At 52.5% G+C, this 21,001-nt stretch overlaps 1 protein-coding gene across 4 annotated transcripts in view; it reads right to left on the bottom strand.

Annotated features, from left to right (window-relative positions):
* Positions 1 to 21,001, bottom strand: part of DLGAP4 (DLG associated protein 4) — a 157,618-nt gene that overhangs the window by 29,412 nt on the left and 107,205 nt on the right. For 3 of the 4 annotated variants that reach the window (XM_037401642.1, XM_037401638.1, XM_037401639.1), the window contains one exon: positions 20,330 to 20,576. In XM_037401642.1, the coding sequence (XP_037257539.1) occupies positions 20,330 to 20,576 (247 nt within the window). Of the gene's footprint in view, positions 1 to 13,576; positions 13,860 to 20,329; positions 20,577 to 21,001 lie in introns of those variants that run through there. The other variant, XM_037401643.1, reaches the window with a different exon arrangement.

Genomic DNA, 21,001 nt, shown 5'->3' with positions numbered 1-21,001 from the left:
TACCTAAAAGACTATCAAGTAACAATTCAGATGTGTTGTTAATCACCCTGCTTTCTGAAAGTATTTATCAATACTAGAAAAATTAGACCACCTAAGCAGAAACTCCTTACTAAGAAAATTAACTTGCTTCTTTTATCAATGACACTTCACCATAAAGCCAGCTAAGAAATTTATCCATAAATCTCACCTGTAAGAGGAAAAAGGAACTCTTATCTTTACATTTTAGATACTGGAACATGCAGAAACCGTGCAGAGACTGGAGTTGTTCCATGACAGAACACGCAAAGTTCCTCCTTCAGCAGATAGTGCTGAACTATTTCCTGCCTGCATTTATGATTGCAGCTCTACAAAAACCCTAGCTCTTATCTTCACCACTTAGAGACACAGGAAAACAGCAACCAAAGGATCAATCGAAAGAGCCAAGAACTGCAGTCAGTGCTTCCCAGCAAGAGACACTCCACTGGCAGCCTACCGACCCTGCTCACTGGACCTTGACGTGTTACACAAGACAAGGCAGCCATAAGCAGCCACACTCAATCAAGAGCCCTGGCGAGTTTGGCATGAATCAGCTGTGGTACGGGTGAACAGGCTCAGAGAGCCTCAGTACAACCAGCCAACAGAACACCATCCGCTGCACCTTTTAAATAAGAAAGGCTGTTAGTAACTTGAAGCCAAGTGTGTGGAGAGAGCAGACAGAATATGTCACCATAGGCCGGCCCATGTCACAGCAGAACATGCACAGGTATTTCCTAAACCAGCACAGACCTCCTGCACACATTCACTCTATGAAAACCTCAAAGAACTTGGAAAACCTGGGCAAGGGCTTAAGCACAAGTTGTGGCTTCTGAGCACGCTTACTGCAGGAGGCTACACTGCCTCTGTGGCCAGGTGTGCAGGTTTTCAAGCCTACTAGCTATTCACAAGCTTCCTGCAATCCTACAAACAGCATTAAGCACCAGCCAGTCTTAACACCATTGAAATGAAACTTTTACAGTTCAGTTTTCAGCACCAGGAGTTCAGATCAAGAAATGCATCTGACTGCTACCCAGCTATGCTTCCCTTCTATCTTTAAAGTTTCTCAGTGTTGCACAAACCACAGTGCAGTAAAACTGCCCAAAATATGCAAATACCACTGACACAGAAGTGATTTGCATCCTTGAAGTGTGTCACTACCGGCTAGACAAGGAGATCTTTAAGACTGAAAGCAGCCAGCTGCCACCATTGTCCCCTTTATGTTCACCCTGCACATAACACATTAGTAAGCAGGGCTCAACAGGAGTGTAAGGAGTCCAGGCAAGCACAGACCTTGGTTCACGAAGGTATTTTCCTTCTGCTGAGGGGTTAGAAAAGAAGGACAAGACAAAGAGCAAACACATTTTAGCAAAGGAAAGGACTCATCTTTTGCCACTCACTGACCAGCGGTTACTGTGAAGAGACACCAAGAAAAAAAAAAAGTCCTTACTTGATCATTCTGAAGCACAGCAGCTTAGCTAAGTGGGAACCTGAGGCTTCCAGACATTAAGTAACTTCACTTTTAGTCATCTACTTAAGAGCACCTGCCAGCTCTGCATTATCTACTTTTCTCTGTAAGTTTGCTTTGAGCACAAATTGGTGTTTCGTTAACCTCCATCTCTGGGTGATGTTTGCAGGAACTCTGTTTACCTTTGAACAAGTATACATGGCCATTGCTGCTACAGGATCAGGCAGCTCTCGTTTCAAAGTCTTTATCAGAGATCACACAAGACAACTTGATTTTCATGTCCAGGTCCTGGCTTCCAGCATGCAATCTGTTAACTTACAATCTGAACAAGCACTTGGTGTCACAACCCTTAACCAGCTGCTGCTGAAAGGATGCCTGAAGTCTCAGCACTAGAAAGATGCCCAGACAAACCCACAGCAATTTTCACTACCTTATCTTTCAGGCAGGAATGTAATTTCCTTTAACATCTCAGATACATTTTACAGAGTTATTCTGCACAAATTGTCAGTGCCCACTCACCCTTCCCTTTTAAGTTTTGATACAGCTTACCATCCTGTAGATGACCATCTTCTACAAAAATATCTTTTAAAACTTACTTGAATCAGGTATGTGTCCTTATGTCTAAACTTCAGAGAACTCAGTAGGAAAACACATTAATTTGCAGGGTATTAGATTTTATGTTTCTGTTCCCATGCTCAAATAGCCAGCCTACCTTGGCTAGCACCTCAGTTTTTCCTTCTGCAAGTGTATCGTTATAGACGCCAGCCAAGCCACTCTGAGGGATCCAAGAAACCTACAAGTACTGAGGGACAGGGTTGGCATGGGGGAAGAGGATATCATACAATGCAATTGCAAGGTTAAAGCATCTGCAATTAAGTCCAAGGCGGTCAGTGTAGCCCTGCCAGCAGAAGCAGGTAAGAGGCTGCAGACCAGGAGCAAGGACACCTGCTGCACTGGCATTTGCTGTGACAGAAGAGGGAGTCTCTGCCTCTCCTGTTGACCTCCTGCTCCCCAAAGCAGCACAACACTGACCTAGTTTTCCTTTGGGTTTGTAGCAGCAGCCACAGAAGAACCAAGCAGAAAGCAAGCCATGCCCAGAGATTTGGGAAGCTGTTCCTGTTCAGCCCATTTCAGAGCTGGATGACTGTTCCTCACTGGCCAGTTATGTGCTAAAAGCAACAGGGAAAGGAGACAAGCTTCCAGGCTCCCCCACAGAGAATCATTAATTCAGTCAGGTTATTCATATTTTTGAAAGTTGGGGTACAAAAGCAGCCTACACAGCATCTTCTAACAAAATTATGGTATATAATGGACTATTCAGAACCTACAAGTGGAGATTATATGGGGTCAGATTATCTGATGTACACTTGGCATTCAAGTCTGCCAAAAGTAATCACTGGCGTAAGAATAGAGCAACTGACGATATCAGATCACCAACTCATCCACAGAATTATCTTCAGTGAACCCCTTAGGGCAAAAACAGGTTTGGGGATAAAGAATTCTGTGCAGAGTCTCATTCTGAAAGAACAAGCCATTTCACAGAAACTTGCTCATGTAGTAGAGGAATTTGTTGGGGTTAACTGTGTTTAGATAAGCTCATGAGTAGGGACACAAGGACTAGTTTCCTTCTAGGAAAGAATCTATTCATAGCCTTTAATAGAAAACTTCAAATACTTTGAAATTAGCTGTTTTGCTGTATTAAAGGAAACTTCACCTTTTCCATCCCATAGATGAGGTAGTTTTCCACATGCAGTGAAAACTGAAGGCATGCTAAAAATATAGCTAAACTTTAATCTACAAGTCATGCGTGGTTTGTTGTCCTAAACAATTTCAGTCTTACACCTCTAATTCATTTTCTCCTCTATAGTAACTACAGTGTTAGAAGCCTTAGAGTCAAGTAGCCTTGGTGTGGGTTGCTCCACAGCTCTTGTAGCAGTCAGGAAGAAGGTGACCAGTGTCAGGAGAGAACTAAGACATTTTCTACCCTTTACAGTTTTTAAACCAACGTTGGTTAAAAAGCAGGTTTTGGTATCTTTGGCCAGACAGCTACCCATTTTAAGATCAATAGCACTATGAATTAATATGAACAAATGCAACTGGCCTTGCAGTCACATTTTTCCCCTAAACAGGACACTTATCAAGGGTTCCAAGGGAACAGACAAGGTGAAAAACACTTTGTCTTCATGCTATGAGCTGCTCTAGCCTTTCGTCTTTAAAACCCAGCAATTCAGAAGATAAATTAGAAAAAGAAGAGGAGTCTGTCAGCAAAACTGCTGGTAAACAGTTTTGATCCTTTCAGGAAAGGAGCCAGAAATTTCTCTCACACTGAAAAAAATCAACCTGTTTCAGCTTCCATGTTACATGAGATTTTATCCCTTTTGTCTGAATACAAGGCTGCTTAAAACAAGCAAAGCAGAAGGGAGAAGATGTACTATTGTGCTTGCCAAGCAAGTGCCAGGCGCAATAGATTACAACTCAGAGCAGCCCAAGCCAAACTCTGCCAGTGCAGTGCACAGGGTCCTGCTGAGAGCAGCACAGGCCAGCACCCAGCAGTACGAGAGCACCCTCATCTCACCCCAGAGCTTCAGATACCCCTACACAGAGGGAAAACCTGCAAGGCTCCTCCGTAGTATCAGGAGAATACAAACAGAAACATTACAGCTAACATGCTTCTGTGATAGTTATGACAAAGCCCCTTTATGAAAAATGACAGATAACTGGAAAGCATTTGCTACCCGATTGCCAGGTCAGGCACTGAAGATCACCCTGCCTCCCATTAATCAGGAGGAGATTAGTTAATATTTGAGTAGGCTGTTACAGCTCAAGGCACAGTATCAAGTGCACTGTGCCATGCTCTCAACCAGACCCCTTACGAGGAAACAGGTAAAGCTGAGGACAAACACATGGAAGAGATTGTTACAGAGCAGAATACAACACATCATCACATGGTCTTTACAGTGGTCAGTCATGGCGTTTTAGGAAGTAACAAGAAAGTTCCCAGCATTTTGGCAAAGAACAGAACAAAACCATGAAAGCAGCCCAGTTCTCTGCTATGTTACCATATCCACTGAGCTCATACATGAAGCTGTACAAGTCAAAAACTGTTGGCTTTCATGATTTCACATAGCTCTCAGCAGCCCAGCTACCCCATTATGTGCCTAAGTATTCCCACAGTGGAAACAGCTGTTTCAGAAGCATTGGAAAGGCAAGAGACCCCAAAAAGTTCCTCAAAATGCCACCCTGGTGGTACATCAGCTTTTCTGACTGATGTTAATGCTAGCTGGCCAAGCTCAGTACACCTCTTACCCAGTCACAAGAAGCCCTTCCACACTGTGAATGGAACGAGGCCTAACAAGTACTTGGGTTTTTAGCATCATAAATGTTAACAGGGCTCAAGTGAAGCAGCATAGCAACAGCCAGAGGTTTTGGGCCTCTTGCCACATTTGAAGTAAACTCAACAACAGATACAGCAACAGTTTTGAGAAAGTGGTTATATTGCACCTCTTCCACCATTGCTACTAAGCAGCAGCCTTAAAATCACAGCTGTAATTCAGGCCCATTTAAAAGCTCTGTATCTTCCCTGAAACTTATTGAGCCATTCTGTTTTTTTCTTGGAGCTATTGATTACTGGGGTGGATGAGGTGATGGGGATTATTAACAACTGCCTCCCAGCCACTTTTCAGTGATGCCACAGCTTGTGACATCATGACTGTCTCCATGGCAACACAGCAACATAAATGAATCCAAATAGGAGGCAGCCAATTAGAACAAGAAAGCCCTTTTGTAGTTGGAACCATAGTAATTGACAGAAATAGGAGAAGCTTTATAGCAAGTACATAATTCCAATAACAAAAACCTTGCTTTTAGCTTGCCAGGTGAACCTAAAACCCCCAAACCATGGCCAAGTGTAAAAAAACCACCCTTCTAGATGGGAAACCCCACAATATCATCAGCTTCTTTCCCAGCTCTAAACACTGAGCACAGCCTGGATCAGACAGATCATTTTCCCTCTCCTCTCACATCAAGTTCTCCATTCCACTGTAGCCTGCCCACATGCTTAGGAGGCTTCTCAGCCTGTCTTGCTCAAGCAAAGCCTCCCAAGTGCCTTTCAACTGGCTACAATTAGCATGCATGTGTGTCTAAGGGGACCACACAAAATAAGCCAACCCAAGGCCAGTCACTAAATCCATAGTCACTCATGCCAGCTAAGACTTCACCATCAAGGATGAAGCACATTCAGGATTTGAAATAGGCGGTATGAACAAGGTCTGGACCCTCCATATATATATACTATCTTGTTTTGAATCTCCACATCAATAGCAGACATACAGGAGCAATCTCTGCTAGCATAAGCTAAATTGTTACAGTGCTGTTGGGGTAATGTTAATCCAAATCTGACTCCCTGACCAATTTCCACCCTACAGCGCATGTTAATCAAGAAGCACTTGCTGTAGTCCCAGAGATAACACTACTGCTGTACTGCTCCATAGTGGCCAGGAGCAACACAAAGCTAGTAGGAAGTCTGCAGGGTAAAGCAGGTGTTTAGAGTGCACTGCAATCAGGCTTTAAGCCTGGGGCATCTCTACTTTGTCTACGGATTCAGCTCACTAAATACTAGCTACATTTACAGCATTTTTCTTTTCTCAAGCAAGTCTAAAAGCTGCAGCAGTCCATGAAGAAGCTAAGGCTATACTTTCCAAGAAAGCAAGCTTGAAGGTGTAAGCTACAGCATGAAGTCAGGCCACTTGCAGCGGGAAGAGCTGCACCCAGCACAGCGTCACTGAACACACTCATGACTGATGGTCAAACCTCCCAGGGTAACACTGCTCCCCAGACCTGCAGTGCGCAGACCTCTATTCTGTTCCTCTCCTGCGACTTGATGGGAAGAGAGGCACATCACTTTTGGCAGGGGAAGCAGAGCACATAGGTCCCTAGTACAGGCAAGCTCATGGTGTGTGGAGGCTGGGCAGTAATCAGGTTAGCAGCTGTTTTGTGATAAAGGGCACAGCTGGCTAAAACTAATTGAGCCAGCTTAAAAAAAAATGCTGAAAAGCATCACACCATAAGAATTAGCATAGAATAGATTTAACAGGTACCCTCAACAACTGCAGCATAACCAGTTCTCAAGCATAATCCATCCGAGTGAGATTCTTTGTACACTACACTTTTAATAGCTCCTACCTCAGTCTGGTAAAGTTATTTCACATGGAACAGCAGGCCTTGAGTTAAGGCTTTAACAATGACTAGGGCTCCTGCTAGGATTCACCCAGCCATTAAAAACAAGCCATCCTGTGGCACACTTCTGAGAAGTGGGACAACAGGGCTCCTCAAGCCACTGTCACCTGTGAACACAGCTGGTTCAAACAGCAGATGCACACATTCCTGCACACTTTTGTCTGCAGAACAGCACCTGAGCAGCAGCTCTGGCTCTTACAAGCTAGAGTTCTACCCTTTGAAAAGGTTTTAGTTCATTCTTTACTTTGTTCTGACCTCAGTGCTCCTGATACATGAACTTCTTCACCCTTATTCAGAAGCTGTCTGAACACATAACACCACCCATACCCAAAGCATGTTTTCTAACAGAGCAAGAACTAGAAGAGAGCAGAAAACATGATTTTCTGTGTGAACCGTGAGGCCTTGCAGCACTAGGAAAAGCCATTAGCTACAGAAGGGAAAGAAACCCAAGAGATTCAGAAATGACAACTGTGGAAATAACCAGCCTGTAGTTATTTTTAGAGCTGCCTCCCCCAGCACCCAAGATATTCAGAGCCCTTGAAAAACATAAATCAAAGGTAAGTGCACAAACAGCAGTGACAGAAGAAAGCAGACAGTGCTTTAAAGTCTACTGCTGTCACAACACCAGCAGCCTCAACGGCTGGCCCAGTTCTGTCCTTTGATTCGAGGCGGCCTCATTAGCCTGAGCTGTGTTTTGCTCTGCCACCGCGACAAGCGCGTCCCCGGCTGCGGGGGGCGGCCGGGCCCTGCCGTGGGACAGGGCCGCGCCTGCGGGGGGCGGCCGGAGGCGCTCCCACACGGCTCTGGGAGCCTGCCGGTAGTGAACGCCCGAGGTGACGGGTCAGGGAGGGCTCCATCTCGCTCCCCTTCCCGCCCAGCCGCCTCCGCAGAGAGTCGACGAGGAGCACAGCCCCCACCCGCACCTGACGGTGGTGACTCACCGGGGCACCGGCCCCGCTCCGCGGCAAGAGGGCGGCCACCGCCGGCGAGAGGCTGTCGCCGGTCGGGAGCCCCCGCCTCGCACCGCACCGGCGGGCTCAGCGCTCCCCCTCAGCAACCAGACCAGAGCGGCAAGGGCGGGAGGCCGGGGCGGCTCCGCATCAGCGCCCCCCGGCCCTGGCGGCAGCGCGGCCCGGCCGCGCGCCTACCTCGCCCTACGGCCTGCTGCAAAGACCGGCGGCCGCAAAGCGCGGGCGGCGCGACCCGGGGGGCTGCGGCCACCTCCGGCCCGCGCTGCCCGGGGGCACGGCCGCGGTGCTGGAGCCACGCAGCATCGGCAGCACCACCAAGGTGTCCCGCGGGCTCCCGCTGGGGCCGCCGGAGCAGCGCAATCCGTCAGTTACACAGCCATGAGAGCGTAACCTGCATGCCAGCCCCAGGCATGCCCGGCCCCCTCCTGCTTAGGGGCCCGGGCTCCAAACGCACTGCTTGCAGATCTGCTCAGCCCTGCTGCCACACAGACACTGTCCCCCTGAAGCACCACACAAACGAACAGCCCAAGCGGGACACTGCCAGCCACCGCGGGTTGGAGGGGGCACAGGCCTGTCACCGACAAGTGCGCCCATGGCTGTGTGCGACGGGCGCAGCCAACTAGGAACAGTGTCTGCACCGGTAGTTACACAGGCAAGACGAATGACGACAGCTACCCGTACGAGCTTTATGCTTCCCTTCCATGACATGATGATTTCCCCCTGTCCACCCGATTCAGTATTGGACTCGAGCAAGAACGACTCCAGTGAGAGCAGGGCTGTAAGAGCCTGCTTTGGCAGCCTCCCCTTCACAACGCAGAGCATTCCGCAGCACTCATCTCCAGTAAGCACGTTAACAGACCGGCGATAAAAGCTAATGTGCAGCATAATACCACTATTAGCAGCGGCCGCCTCCAGAATGCCCTAGAAGATTGCAGGGTGACAGTGAGCTGTAGACATCAGAGCCTGGTGCCAAGTGCAAAGGCCAACAGCAGCAGTGCCGTGGCCAAGGCAACAGGCTGCTAGTAAGCAGATCTCCGCTTACCAGCATCCAGGATTTCCCTGCTCAAGACCTTGCTCCTGGCACACTGCAAACTTGAGGGTCACAAACTCAAGGTTTTGACTCAAAGCAGCTACTTTATCCAGGACCAAAGCTCAGGAGGTGCAAGCACTGTCCGGCACCCTTTTACTTCCAGGGTATAAGAATAAGCAGCTGTTCAGACACTGGGAAAAGTTCTAAGCTCTATTCTACTAGTATCTATCTCCCTAAAACCACCTTTTCCCTTGGAAAGTCCCAGTCCACGCTGTACAAGGCTGGGCATTACACCAGCTCTGCATTGCCAGGGAGCTTGTTTTGCTCAGAGTAGCAGCACCAAGAGGCCAAAATTCCCAGCCTGGGTCTGCTGCTGGAGCAGCAGGTCAGACAAGAAAGCACTGGTAGCCATTCAATAGAGCGCACCAAAACCTGGAAGAGTTCCTGGACAAAAGTGTCATGACTCAGGACCCCATGTTTGGGCCAAGCTGAGAGACTCAGAAAAGCCTGAGGGTTCAAACAAGGAAGAGAAGTCTTCCCAACAAAAGTTACTCAAGTGACCTTACAAGAGGCAAGGGAGAACAGTTCTGCAATAGTATGCTGGCTCATGAGCTACCCTGACACACGCTGTTCTCCACAAGAGCAACACTGAGTAATCTGGCAGCCAAGCAGGCAGTGGCATGGCTCCTAACAAGGACTTTCATACTTGGAGACAACTCCACAGTAGCCTTTGGGACACTTTCTCTAGCTTCAGACACAGATAGTTTTCTCATGCATAAAGCCAAATTTCAACTTTAAGCTGTAGATCTTACCCTGGGTAGAAAATTTGAAGCTTGGAGATCCCTCTTGAGCACAGCAAATGCCCTGCTGGGGCTCTCTTCAGTTAGTTCCTCAACCACTCCCAGAGTATAAAAAACCAAGGCAAATAGTTCTTAGAAATTTGACTAATCTTACAACAACTTGCAATAAAAAAAATCCCTTTTATCAACTCTTAACTACCTTTCAGCTTTCATCAAATATCACCTTGTACTACGACAGCACGTCAGTAGAAAGGCATATGCAATTTCTAATCTGTTTTAATTCCAGCTCTGACAGACTTGCAGTACAAGTAAGAATTTACCTTTGAAACATTCACCACTGAAGTTTCTTGGCCACCTTCAAACTGGAGACACAGTAGCTTAAGCTTTGATCTCTTAGAACAAGCTTCAGAAGAAAAGATCATTGCAGTGAAACCTGGATGTCTTAATGAAGAGTACTAAATAAGATAAACAAGACTGACTGTCAGCATGTCCTTGATGTGTTTAAACACCAGGGCTCATGTTTAAAATTCATGCATCTTTACACTGTTTCACTTTGAGCACTACTGTCTTGATGTCTTGATGCAGCAAGCTACAGCCTGTCTCAGGTGAGTCCCTTTTAAAGAGACTCTTCATTTTCCTGGTGTTGCCAGAAGAGCTGAATAACTTAGCCCCCAGAGACCACGTACAGCAGTGAGGATAACCAAGTTCCTGTGTGCAGGGTCTGTCAAGATGAAGCTGCAGCAGGCAGGCTGCAGTACTCACACCCCGCTACTGGACAACCTATCGCATCCTAGTAGGTCTGTGTGCCCCTCTGTGCCTTTACTGGCCATTTCACAGCGCCAAGCCCACCACCAAGAACCTCAGGGGGAAGTAGGAGAGAACCAGAACTCAGCTGTCTTCCTTCACAGTATTTAAATGCTGCAAGGAAATTCAGGTAATACACAGCTGTCCTCTACAGAAATTGAAAAGTCTCTGGTCCCGTGCGACCATTACTTCCCCCAGGACTGCTTGTCACCTACCCTTGATCACAGGCTAGCAGCCCACACTGCTGGTACTGCCCTACCTTATGCTGCCCATAAAATTGGAGACCATACTCACATGGGCAGATGTATCAGAGCGCTTATCTCTCACTGTTTTCAGTGGAAATTGCAAATGCTTTTGAAATGGTGCCTTTACTTGCCATATCCTGGCAGCTCAGAGAAGTGAAGCACAGGGCTAAGGCCTAGGTCAGGACTTCAGCTGTGGGGCTGCTGGTTCCTCTTGCCCACTGCTTCTCCAGGGGATACACGGTTGCCTTAGTACACCCATCTGCACCAAAGAGCCAGCAATTCATTACTTTTGCAAGATAAATTGAAGCAGACAAATTTTTCACTCTCCTCATTAACTAGCCCATCTGCAAATGGTTTAACTTCCACTTGTTTAAAGGCAGCTTATGTCAAACAGCCTGGTGTCATTCTGTCCCCCACTTCTCCCTCTCTCCAGGTGGCAGGCTGGCATGGAGACCAGGTTAGAAGGGAAGGATAAACTCATTCTTTTGTGAGCTTTTCTGGAGGGACCCGAGTTCACCATTCTCATCCCCAAGCCCAGCTATAGCCTTCACAGAACTTTTATCTGACAGCCTGAACTCTAATTGCCTTTCAAAGCAAACAGCAATCATACTTAGTATTTCTCCCCTCCCTTTTTAAATCTGCTCTGATAGGAAACACACTGACAACTTTTCACTGCAGAAATTAGAGTGGATTTTTCTTGAACAAGGCCACCCGCCTGCACAGCCTTAATCCTTCCAGCTCACATATGTTACTGTAACTTGCACTGCACTGAATCCAATTATGCCTCCCCAATCCATTAAAAAAATATTTGAGGGTGTTGCGCAGGTTGCACAGAACAAAAGTATCAGCTGAGGAGACAGAAAGAAGCCTTGCTGCAGCACAGCTTTGCAGCCTTACTTCTGCAGGTAAGCACATCGTGCATTAGTAGGAAAATACAAGTGTCACAGAGTGACTTTTACAGGGTCCATTGAATAGTTCACTCCAAACTACTTGAGTCCAGACTCAACAGGAAGAACTACATGGGAGACGAGAACTGACATACAGTTATTTGTAAGTGCCTGGCAGTTATTAGTTATCCATTAAAAGCTTTTTAAATTATATTGCTCTGGCAGCATGTACAGCTAAGAATGAGCTCACAAATCAGCAGGTCTCTCATGCATTACACATTAGGCTGGAGCAACAGATGAATAACCTTGAGCTAAGTAGTCAGAAGCGTCCACAAATCTAAACTGCATGCACAGATGAAGCAACCGAGCATCCAACTACTGACTCACACACAGCTGCAAAGCTAAACACAAGCTCTCCCCAGCAGCTGACCATGTCTGCCCCATCAGCTAGAGGGCTGGGACACCAGCTACAGCTGATCAAGTTCCACAAAGGTACCTGTTGGCCTCTGAGAGCTCTGTGCTTTACCACATCCCACTGTATTCTCAGTATTCTCCAGACAGCCAATCCACATGTAATAGAAATCAAGTTCTTCCATCACCACCTTTGCTGACAAGGAACTGGCAGAAGCTGCACAGGGTGGCCTTGTCCTTTCAAAACTGGCACACTGCATAGTAGTTACACCCCAGCACCTCAAGGGCCAGATCACAGATCTTGGGGCCCCTGGCTACACCAAAAACTCTTACACTGCCACTACAGAAGCAGAATAGAAGATGCTATAGATGCCAAAACAACATGGAGCGATTTGGCACTTGCACCTTAAAGTGAGCTTGCTTTTAGGTCATCCATGACTGCAACAGGTCAAATTCTGCACACAGCCTTCTTCCAAATACCTGGGTACCACTGCAGAGTACGCACACACAAGTTATCTTAATCTGAAAGACAAGTAGGCTAGGTCTGATGGCTAGTTAGGCTTACTTCTCTCCACACGTTCAAGAATGCCTAACTTCATAGCACCAAACTCCCATTGGAAGAGCAATTACCAGCTAAGTAATCTGGACCCTCTGGAGTCAAGTCTGCCAACTTACACGACTTGGCAATGTGGCTTGTTATCATCCCACATGATTGGAATTTATTTTAGGATCTGATGCCACATGCTGGGAGTTTTTTTCTCTCTTTTCTTCTTTTCCTCCCCCAAGTGGCAAGTTACAGCCCAGGATTCAGAGATCCTAATTCCATTCCCATCTCAAACACACATTTCCTGCACAACCTGGGGTCAAGGTCTGTGCAGAATAAGTAATATTAAACCTATCAATAGCACCCTGGAAATAAGCTTTCTTTCTGAACATCTCAACAAAGCCTGGAGTGGAAATTAAGTGCTACGTTTACTTACTGCTCAGAACCAAGGGTAACATCCCCACCCTCCAGCACTGCACACCGATGGCCCGAGCGACAGCTGCGGCTGCATGCGAGGCAGGGGCATTCAGCCGAAACCCTCCGGCAGGGCTGGGGGCTCCACAGCAGGCAGCATCAGTGACTCCCAGGCTAAAAAGAGACTTTTCGAAGCCTGCTCTGGCCAGGAGGCACCAACTCACCGCGCTGCTATATGTCACCCCTCGGCAGCGCCGGGCGCAGGAGGGTTGTGCCTCACCCAGACAATGCCCTGCTCCCCTCGAGGGGAGGGCCAGGCCGCCCGCCACCCCAAAAGCGAGGGTCAGCGGCCCCGGGAGAGCGCGCGGTCAGCCAGGCCCAGTCTCGCTCCCTCCAGCCCCCGCGGGGCCCTCAGGGACTCTCGCCCCGGCCGGGGCCGCAGCCCGACCCGCCGCGGGAGGCCGGGGCCGCGGGCAGCTCCCGGCGCCGGCGGGGGGACAGGCACCGCTCCCCGCGGGACACCCCACCCCGGAGCGGAGCGCGGAGGAAGCGGGAGCCCCCCGCCACGCGGTTCGGCTTGCGGAGGGTCGGGACACGCGTGGGAAGCGGAAGCGCCACCTGCGATCCCGGCGGGGCGGCGGGCCCGGCAAGCGGCGGCGGCGGCAGCAGCAGCAGGCAGGGCGCGGCACCCCCGCCGCGGAGCCATGCAGGGCCCGGCCTCCCGCCCGCCCGCCGCGCCCCGGGCAGTCACTCACATTGCTTGAGGAGCTCCAGACACAAAGCCATGGGAGACACAAAGGAGGGGCGGAGGGGACCGGAGAGACGCGTGGGGGGGGCGCGGGGCGGGGGCGCCGGGCCCGGTCTGGGTGTCGCGGAGGGGAGGACGGGGCCGTGCCCGGCGGCAGGAGAAGGAGGTGGAGGAGAAAGAGGACGTGCCGCGGACTGGGGCCGCGCCGGCTGCTCCTACGGCCGCAGGCGGAGGAGGGAGGAGACGCGCGGATCCGCCACCGCACTCACCGCGCCCGCCTGCCGCTCCGGCTGCGCGCTGCGGGCGGGGCCGCGCCTTAAACCTCGCCCCGCCCCGCCCCGCCCCGCCCCGCCCCGCGCGTCACCGCCCCACCCCGCGCAGGCGCGGCCCCGCCCCGCGGCGCTCCCACGGCAGGGCGCGGTGGCGCGTGTCCCGCCCCGCTGGCCCCGCCGCCCCCGGTCCGCTGCCCGCAGCGCGGCGACAGGGGGAGGCCTGTCAGCTGAGCGGGACCCTCGCGCCCTCCCGCGCTGCAGCCCCCGGGGCGGGCGGCGGGAACAGAGGCGGCGGCTGCCGCTCGGGCAGCGGGGCTGTGCGGGAGAGCCCAGCGTCGCCGAACAAAGCGGGTGCCTCGCCCACTCCCACGCGGGAGCTTTGTCTCCTTGTTATGGCCGCGGGCAGCCACGGTGACGCGTCCCGCAGCACGGCCCCGTCTCTCATCCACAGGCGAAAATGGATTTGGCTGAAAGACACACCCCCACACACACCCCGCCAGCCACGTTCCTGCCCCGGCAGCGTCCGCACCTGCTGCGGGACGGCCCTGCGCCGCGCCGGACCACGCACGTGGGAAAGGCGCCGGGGAAGGGGCTGATCCCCTGGGTGGGTGTTTCCCACGAGTGACAGATGTGCCAGCCGAGCCCCCCCCGATGGGAGAGGGAACGGAGCCCCCCCCCTTTGCCGGGCGCTGCTGTGCCTGATGCCTGAGCTTGGTGCCCCCCTGCGAGGCGGCCCGGTGGAGGGGGGCTCTGCGGGACCCCAAGCCGTGCCGGGACGGGGGCACCCTGGGCACCGCTGCGCTGGAGCAGCACCCAGCGCCATCACCCTGTCTCGAGCTGGGGCAGCTGGGCCAAGCTTGAGGCTCCCCAGGCTGCAGGGCTGGGGCACACCCCTGTGAGGCTGGAGCCCTGCGGCACGGCGGTCTGACCCGGGGCAGGCGCCCTGCGGCACGGCGGTCTGACCCGGGGCAGGCGCCCTGCGGCACGGCGGTCTGACCCAGGACAGGGGCCCTGCGGCACGGCGGTCTGACCCGGGGCAGGGGCCCTGCGGCACGGCGGTCTGACCCGGGGCAGGGGCCCTGCGGCACGGCGGTCTGACCCAGGACAGGGGCCCTGCGGCACGGCGGTCTGACCCGGGGCAGGGGCCCTGCGGCACGGCGGTCTGACCCAGGACAGGGGCAGCGGGTGCCTGCGAGCCCAGACGCAGCTCATGGTGCTGCCTGCAGAGTGCATGGCCTCGGCACGGCTGGTGGCTTTGCAGGTAGCAGCATTGCCACGTGGCTCCTGCCAGGAGTGCATGTGGCACCCTGACTCCTCGCTGCTGCCATTAGCCCTCGGATGCTCTGATTTATTTATGACTTGCTGCGTTCAGTGGAGAAGGGCCGGTCTGCAGCAAGGAGAGATCAAAGCGCCTTGGGGAAACACTGCATGGAGCTGACACGCTGCTGGCTCCAGCAGCCAGGGCTAAGCCACCGCCACTGCCACCGCCCTCGGCATTCAGCACTGGTATCGCTGTGGATGTACTGCTTCTGCTCTCGGAAACAGGACAGCAAAGTGGGGCCAAAGGAGGACCCAGCAGAGAGCCAGTCCTGAGGCTTGGGACCTGCAGCCCAGGGCCTCTCCCCTCCACTGCCTGCCTACCAAGGAAAACAAGAAAACTTGGTTTCAGTTCAAGTGCTTGCGAGTGGCAAGCAGCTCTGTGCTGAGAGCCCCTCACCCACACAGGCTGTGAGTGGCTCTGCAAAGCTCTGAGCCGATCTCTTTCTGAATCCCCAGGAATACCCACGTCAGGGCTCAGTAGATGGAAAAAGGAATGGAGGAGCATGAAGGAGAGGAAAGGCAACCCAGAACAAGAGAAACATGCACAAAGAAATCCTCATTTGCCCATGCTGTCTGAAATCCTGCAAATGCCCGGGCCTGGGTGCATGGCCTTACTAAACCTCACCCAGTCCTGCTGTCCTGGCACATGTGTGTTTTAGCTAAGACTGTCATCGGTCACTGCTGAGCTGCTCCAGCAATGGCACAAGCCCCGTGGCAACAGAGGGAGGTGCAGAGGTGCTGATCATCACCAGCAACAGGGACGCAAGCAGCACCTGCGACTGCCTGGTGCAAGGGCAGCTCTGTGCTGACCTGGAAGGCAGCAGAGCCAGCATGCCGGGATGCTAGTAGCCCCCTCAGCCTGAGAAGAGGCCTTAGGTGAGTGCCCTACCTGTCACATTGCTCTCCAACCACCGTGGACGGCCTCATGGGCAGAGCACTAGACCATGCATGGGCTCCCTGCTGCTGCTCTCCCAGAGGCTCTGAGCAAGCTGAGGTACCCCTTGGTGCTTCGGTTTCTCCTTTTCTCCCACAGGGACGGCACTACTGATTCCCTTTCCTGCCATCAAGGCTGATAAAAGCAAACAACAAGAAGGACTTGGCTGTCTGTATTACCAAAGGAAAACACTGGCAGCTGCCTGCCTTTCTACTCCTTTGTAGATGGTCCCTGCTGGGAGAAGGCAGGCTTGGCCAGGACCTTGGAACCGTGCTCACTTCCCAGTACTAAGTCTGTGGGCAACTGCTTCCACCACCCCTGTGTCTGTTTGTATCAGCACAGCATCATGTGTGGGCTCAGCTCCCCCCTTCCCAGGGATCTGGGCAAGTGGCATTTCCATGGGGCTCAAACCCATTGCAGCCGTTCCTGGGTGGCAGTGACACACGTGTGCACAGCAGGCAGCAGAAAGAGAGCTTGCTGCGCTGGGTGCTGCCTGCGGTGGAGCTGAAACCTGGCAGCAAAGAGTACCAAGCGCAGCTTTGCCGAGGCAGAAGGACAGAGATATTTTGGTTTTGGTGGTGGAGCTGGAGAGCGGAGCGGGGTTGTGGCCACGGTACAGGCTTCCTGGGGAAAAGGGAGCGCTGTCTGGGCGCAGGGCTTGGCAGTGGAGTTTCCATAATAAGGAAAATATTAGAGGTGCAAAATGAACAGGTAAGTGTGGAGAGAAACGGTTGTCATCAATTTCTGTGTGTCCTACAGACATATGAATAGATCATGGAATGTGGATATGTACCTTTTTTTTTTCCTTACAAACACTAATGGAGCATGCAACAGAAATCTTTCCCCCCCTCCTCTCTCTCTCTCTCTCTCTCTCTCTCTAATCCCTTTCCTGCTGGTATGTCAGAGAAAGCTATTTCTGGAATGTGAAATCTAGGTCAAAAAGAAGGAGAAAATCTGAAGGGAATGATAACAGTCTCTCTCCTCAAAGGCCGTATGGGGTCAACTCTGGCTGATACAATTAGCAAAGGGGTCACAGTGGTGCTTTACTCCTCAGCTGTGGCCTCTCGTGTGGGCTGAACAATGTCTCCTGGCCTGCTTTGTTTCTTGCTTTGCCTTCACACCGCTACTTTTTCCCCACAAAGAAGAAAAGGCCATGACAGCTGAGAGAGGAGCAGAGCTTGCCTTCCTACCCAGACACCAGCTAATCACCATGCACAGAGGAGGAGGAGGAGGAGGAGGTGGAGAGGGAGCAGGAAGGTTATCTGTACCTATCCCTCACAAGCCAGCAATATGTGACTTTCCCAGAAGCTGTGGAAAATTGTCCCACAGCGAACCAACCCTTGGGGATTTGGCCAGCACAATGCTGCTTTGTGCTGTGGCACTGCATGGAGGTGTGCAGGCACTTTGTCTTTCCTTCACTAAAAACAACGTTGCTCCCCCTGCAAGAGCTTCAGTGCTGGGGGACTGGGCTGGGATCTGCCTTCTCCCAGGGCAGGGCAGGGTTCCCAGCACAGCAATGCTCCTGGGAGCCATCTCTCTAATTTAGTGATGAAAGGGGGGAAAAAAGCGATACAAAAAGAAGACAGAAAGGAGGTTGGAGGCACAACTGTCACTACTTTGGGGAGTATCTCTCCTAGGTAGTGCTCTCACATCCAGCCTGGGCTTGGCAAAGCTCTGGCATATGGATGGGCACAGGGTGTGTGTAGTAGCCCTGGCAGTTTTTATGGGAGTGCTGGTGGCTTTCAAGGATGAGCCTCATGCCTGGCTCTGGTTGGATCAAGGCTGGGCTGGCCTGAAGGGCTAGACTTTCTTGAGCTATTTCTTCTCTGGGTTCCCATGCCGGGCTGGGGGTCTGCAGCCGGGGATGCCATCACGGGGTCAGCAGAAAGAACTGGCGAGTTGCTGTTCCCCGGGGCTCACACTCTCAGGGATATCTTAACTATTGGTAAGACAGATCAACAGAGACATCCCAGGCCTGGAGGAGGAGGCAGAGCTGGGTGCCCTGGCCTTCCCGGAAGAGATCTGGGCACAGGATAAGGAGCTGGGCACCTGGGCTTTCTGGGAACAGGCTGCTGAATCCCAGTACAGGATGCTCTAAGTAAGGGTGACGTTACCAGATGGCACAGGGAAGACTGGGAAGAGCTTGCATAGAAACTGGCTTGGTGTGAGCTTTCCCTGCTGTCACGGGTGTGCTGGCTGGAGACTGGGCTGGGGTCTCTGCACTGGGAATTCTCACCTCCTTTTGCTGTGCTTTGCTCATGTCTGCTTTCCTGTTTCCCATGGACTTCAAATATTCAGCTCTATATTGCAAGCAGTCTATTAAGCAAGCAATTCCCAGTGCTGCCTCTAATAAGAAGGAACTGGGGCTGGGGAGCCCTTTGTAATCCTCAGGAGCCAGCATGGCTGTCGGCTGAACGCCTGGCAATTAGATGAATATGTTTCACTGGGGCTTTTGAGTCTCCAGCTTTGCAAAGGCACAAAGCTTTGTTTAAGGTTGATCAAGGGCAGCTCATCATCTGTGTTGCTGGCTGTCAAATGGGAGCTAATTGCCTTGTAATGTGCGAGTGACACAGGCTTTGTGGGAGGAACTGGCTTGTCAGAGGTGTGACAGCTGTCAAGGTTCTTCAACCCGGCTGTGCTCCCCACACAGACCCAGACTGGCAGCCCTCCATGAAATGGAGCTTGCTGCACCTCCTCATGCCCTCAGCTGGTGGCTGAATCCCTTTGCTTTGCAATTCAAGCCCCATGCCATCCTCAAAAAATAAGAAGCCTGTGTCAGCCACGTCTTTGCTGCTGCTGGTGCCCCATTTGGGATGTGTCCCTATGGAGAATAAACCAAATCTCTCTCAGGGACTGGGCATGTGATGGGAACAGTTCATCTGGGCTGGTGCATGGATGCTGGTGAAAGAGATTATCCATGGGAAGGAAACAGGTGAAGGCTGCCAGCTGTTTTACCCCAGAGCCCTGCATGGAGCAGAAGCCATGAGTGACCATTAAACCTGCAGATGACGGTGCACCCACTTCTGTCTGTTGGTCCAGACTGATGACATCAAGCTGAGAGGTACCAGTTTGCTGCTTGGGAGGCCCTTCTCATACAACACCAACCAATTAAAGCCTCAGTGATGCACATTTGCAGGGGCAACTGAGCCTGGGTGCTGATTAAAGGTGTGACTGTCATCCAGATATGCCTCCTGCCTTCGCCATCACACACATGCACAAACACAGATGCTCCTCTCTGTTCCTCACCCCCTCCATCAAAAATGTTTCCCTCCCCAAGCCCCAGCAGCCAATGCCAAGGGCTGGAGGATGTTCTGGAAATCAGCAGATCTCTGATGGGTCACATCGGAGAGAGGTGACAACCAGTTATTTTGAAAGCCCCCTTCTGTGCTACATCTGCTGTTTCTTTCTGGTGTTAGCCTGGTTTTGCAGCAGTGCTGAGCTCAGCATCAGCTGTACTGCCAGCAAGGAGCAGGGGCAGGCTTGCAGGGAGTGGGGTGAGTCAGGGTGGGAAGAGTGTGGGACAGAAGCAGAGTGGAGAGCGCAGTAGGAAGGACGGCTGGGGCTAAGCAAGCAGCCAGACTCTCCCAGAAGATCTCTTCCAGTCCCTGCCTCATCCTGTGGGCTTTAACTGTGATGGCCCTGGAGCACAGACCACTGCAGGAGAGATGTGAGGGTACAGGCATGTCTCTGGGTGGGAAGGCCTGGAGCTGGGCACGAGGGCTGCCAGTGCTCCCCTTTCCACTCCCCCCTCTGCTGGGATGTGGTACAGTGTGTCTGTAGTCCCACCATCAGTCCACTCCTGCGCTCCGGCAGCTTTGCCTGTGGCAGAAAGCCTGAGGCTGAACCCCCCGCAGCTCTGTGGTTCGGTGCCAGAGCTCATGGCAAGAGCAACCTGCCCTGCTGGACCTGACCCCAGCATCCCTGTGGGTGACAGGGCTTGCTGTCTGTCTCCACGCCACAGGCAGCACTGTACAGCTCTGGTGAGATGCCAGATTCCTCCTGCCAGCTCTGGTGTCTGCCTGGCATGATGTCCAGGTACCACCACGTCTAGGAGCACCAAGGCATCACCTTTACTAACCAGTTCCCAAAACTGTTCCCAGGATGGGACCTCTCAGCCCCTTGTGCCCGGCTTGAACCACCGGGGCTGGCCAGGAGCCAAGAAGGACACAGGCTGCCTTGAAGAAAATGATGCACTTTCCCCTCCGCCTCCCCGCCACACACTGCTGGCACTCACTGCTGTTGGTGGGCAGGGTCCTGCTGCCGCTGAGGCTGCCCGCCGGCGGGGGTGAGATGGACCGGACGGAGCCCGTGTCCTCTTCCTGGGAGCATCCCGCCTGGATGGCTCGGAGGTAGCTGTGGCTCCGGGAGCGAAAGTAGCTGGGCAGAGGCAGGTCCAGCACCTCCGCGGCGGCCGACTCGGCCTCGCTGTAGGTAGTGTCGCAGACCACCTCATACTGCTCCCCCAGCTCTGTCTCCGGCACCTGAAGGGGAAGATGGGCAGAGCCAGTCACCCCCTGTCTGCAGGCAGCCCTTTCCCATCCCCTCTCCCTGCAGCCACCCTGCTGCCACGCTGCGTGGTCTCGTTATGGCAGACGAGACTGGGAGGTGCAGTGGTTGGTGCTGGTGGGATGCAGGATGCTTGGGCTCTCTGCTGAGAGAGAGGAAAGAGGGGACCTTCCTTGGATGCGAGTGGGTCCCTGCCTGTGGAGTAGGAGAGACTTACCGCCACAGTGCCTGTGAAACACCCCCTGTCTCTGATGGAGAGGCTGGGAGAATGTGAGGCTAAAATCCCTGTCCAGCCTGTGACAGGTCCCCCTGCCCCACCAGCACTGGTGGTAGACCCCAGCCTTAGCTGCGAGACCCTGCTAGGGCAGGCGTGCTCCTCCGTGCGGGGAGGTGGCCTGGC

This window comes from Falco rusticolus, chromosome 10 (genome assembly GCF_015220075.1).
Source record: "Falco rusticolus isolate bFalRus1 chromosome 10, bFalRus1.pri, whole genome shotgun sequence".
Classification (NCBI taxonomy): Eukaryota; Metazoa; Chordata; class Aves; order Falconiformes; family Falconidae; genus Falco; species Falco rusticolus.
Note: the sequence above shows the minus strand (reverse complement) of the source record. Positions and strands in the feature narration are given on the sequence as shown.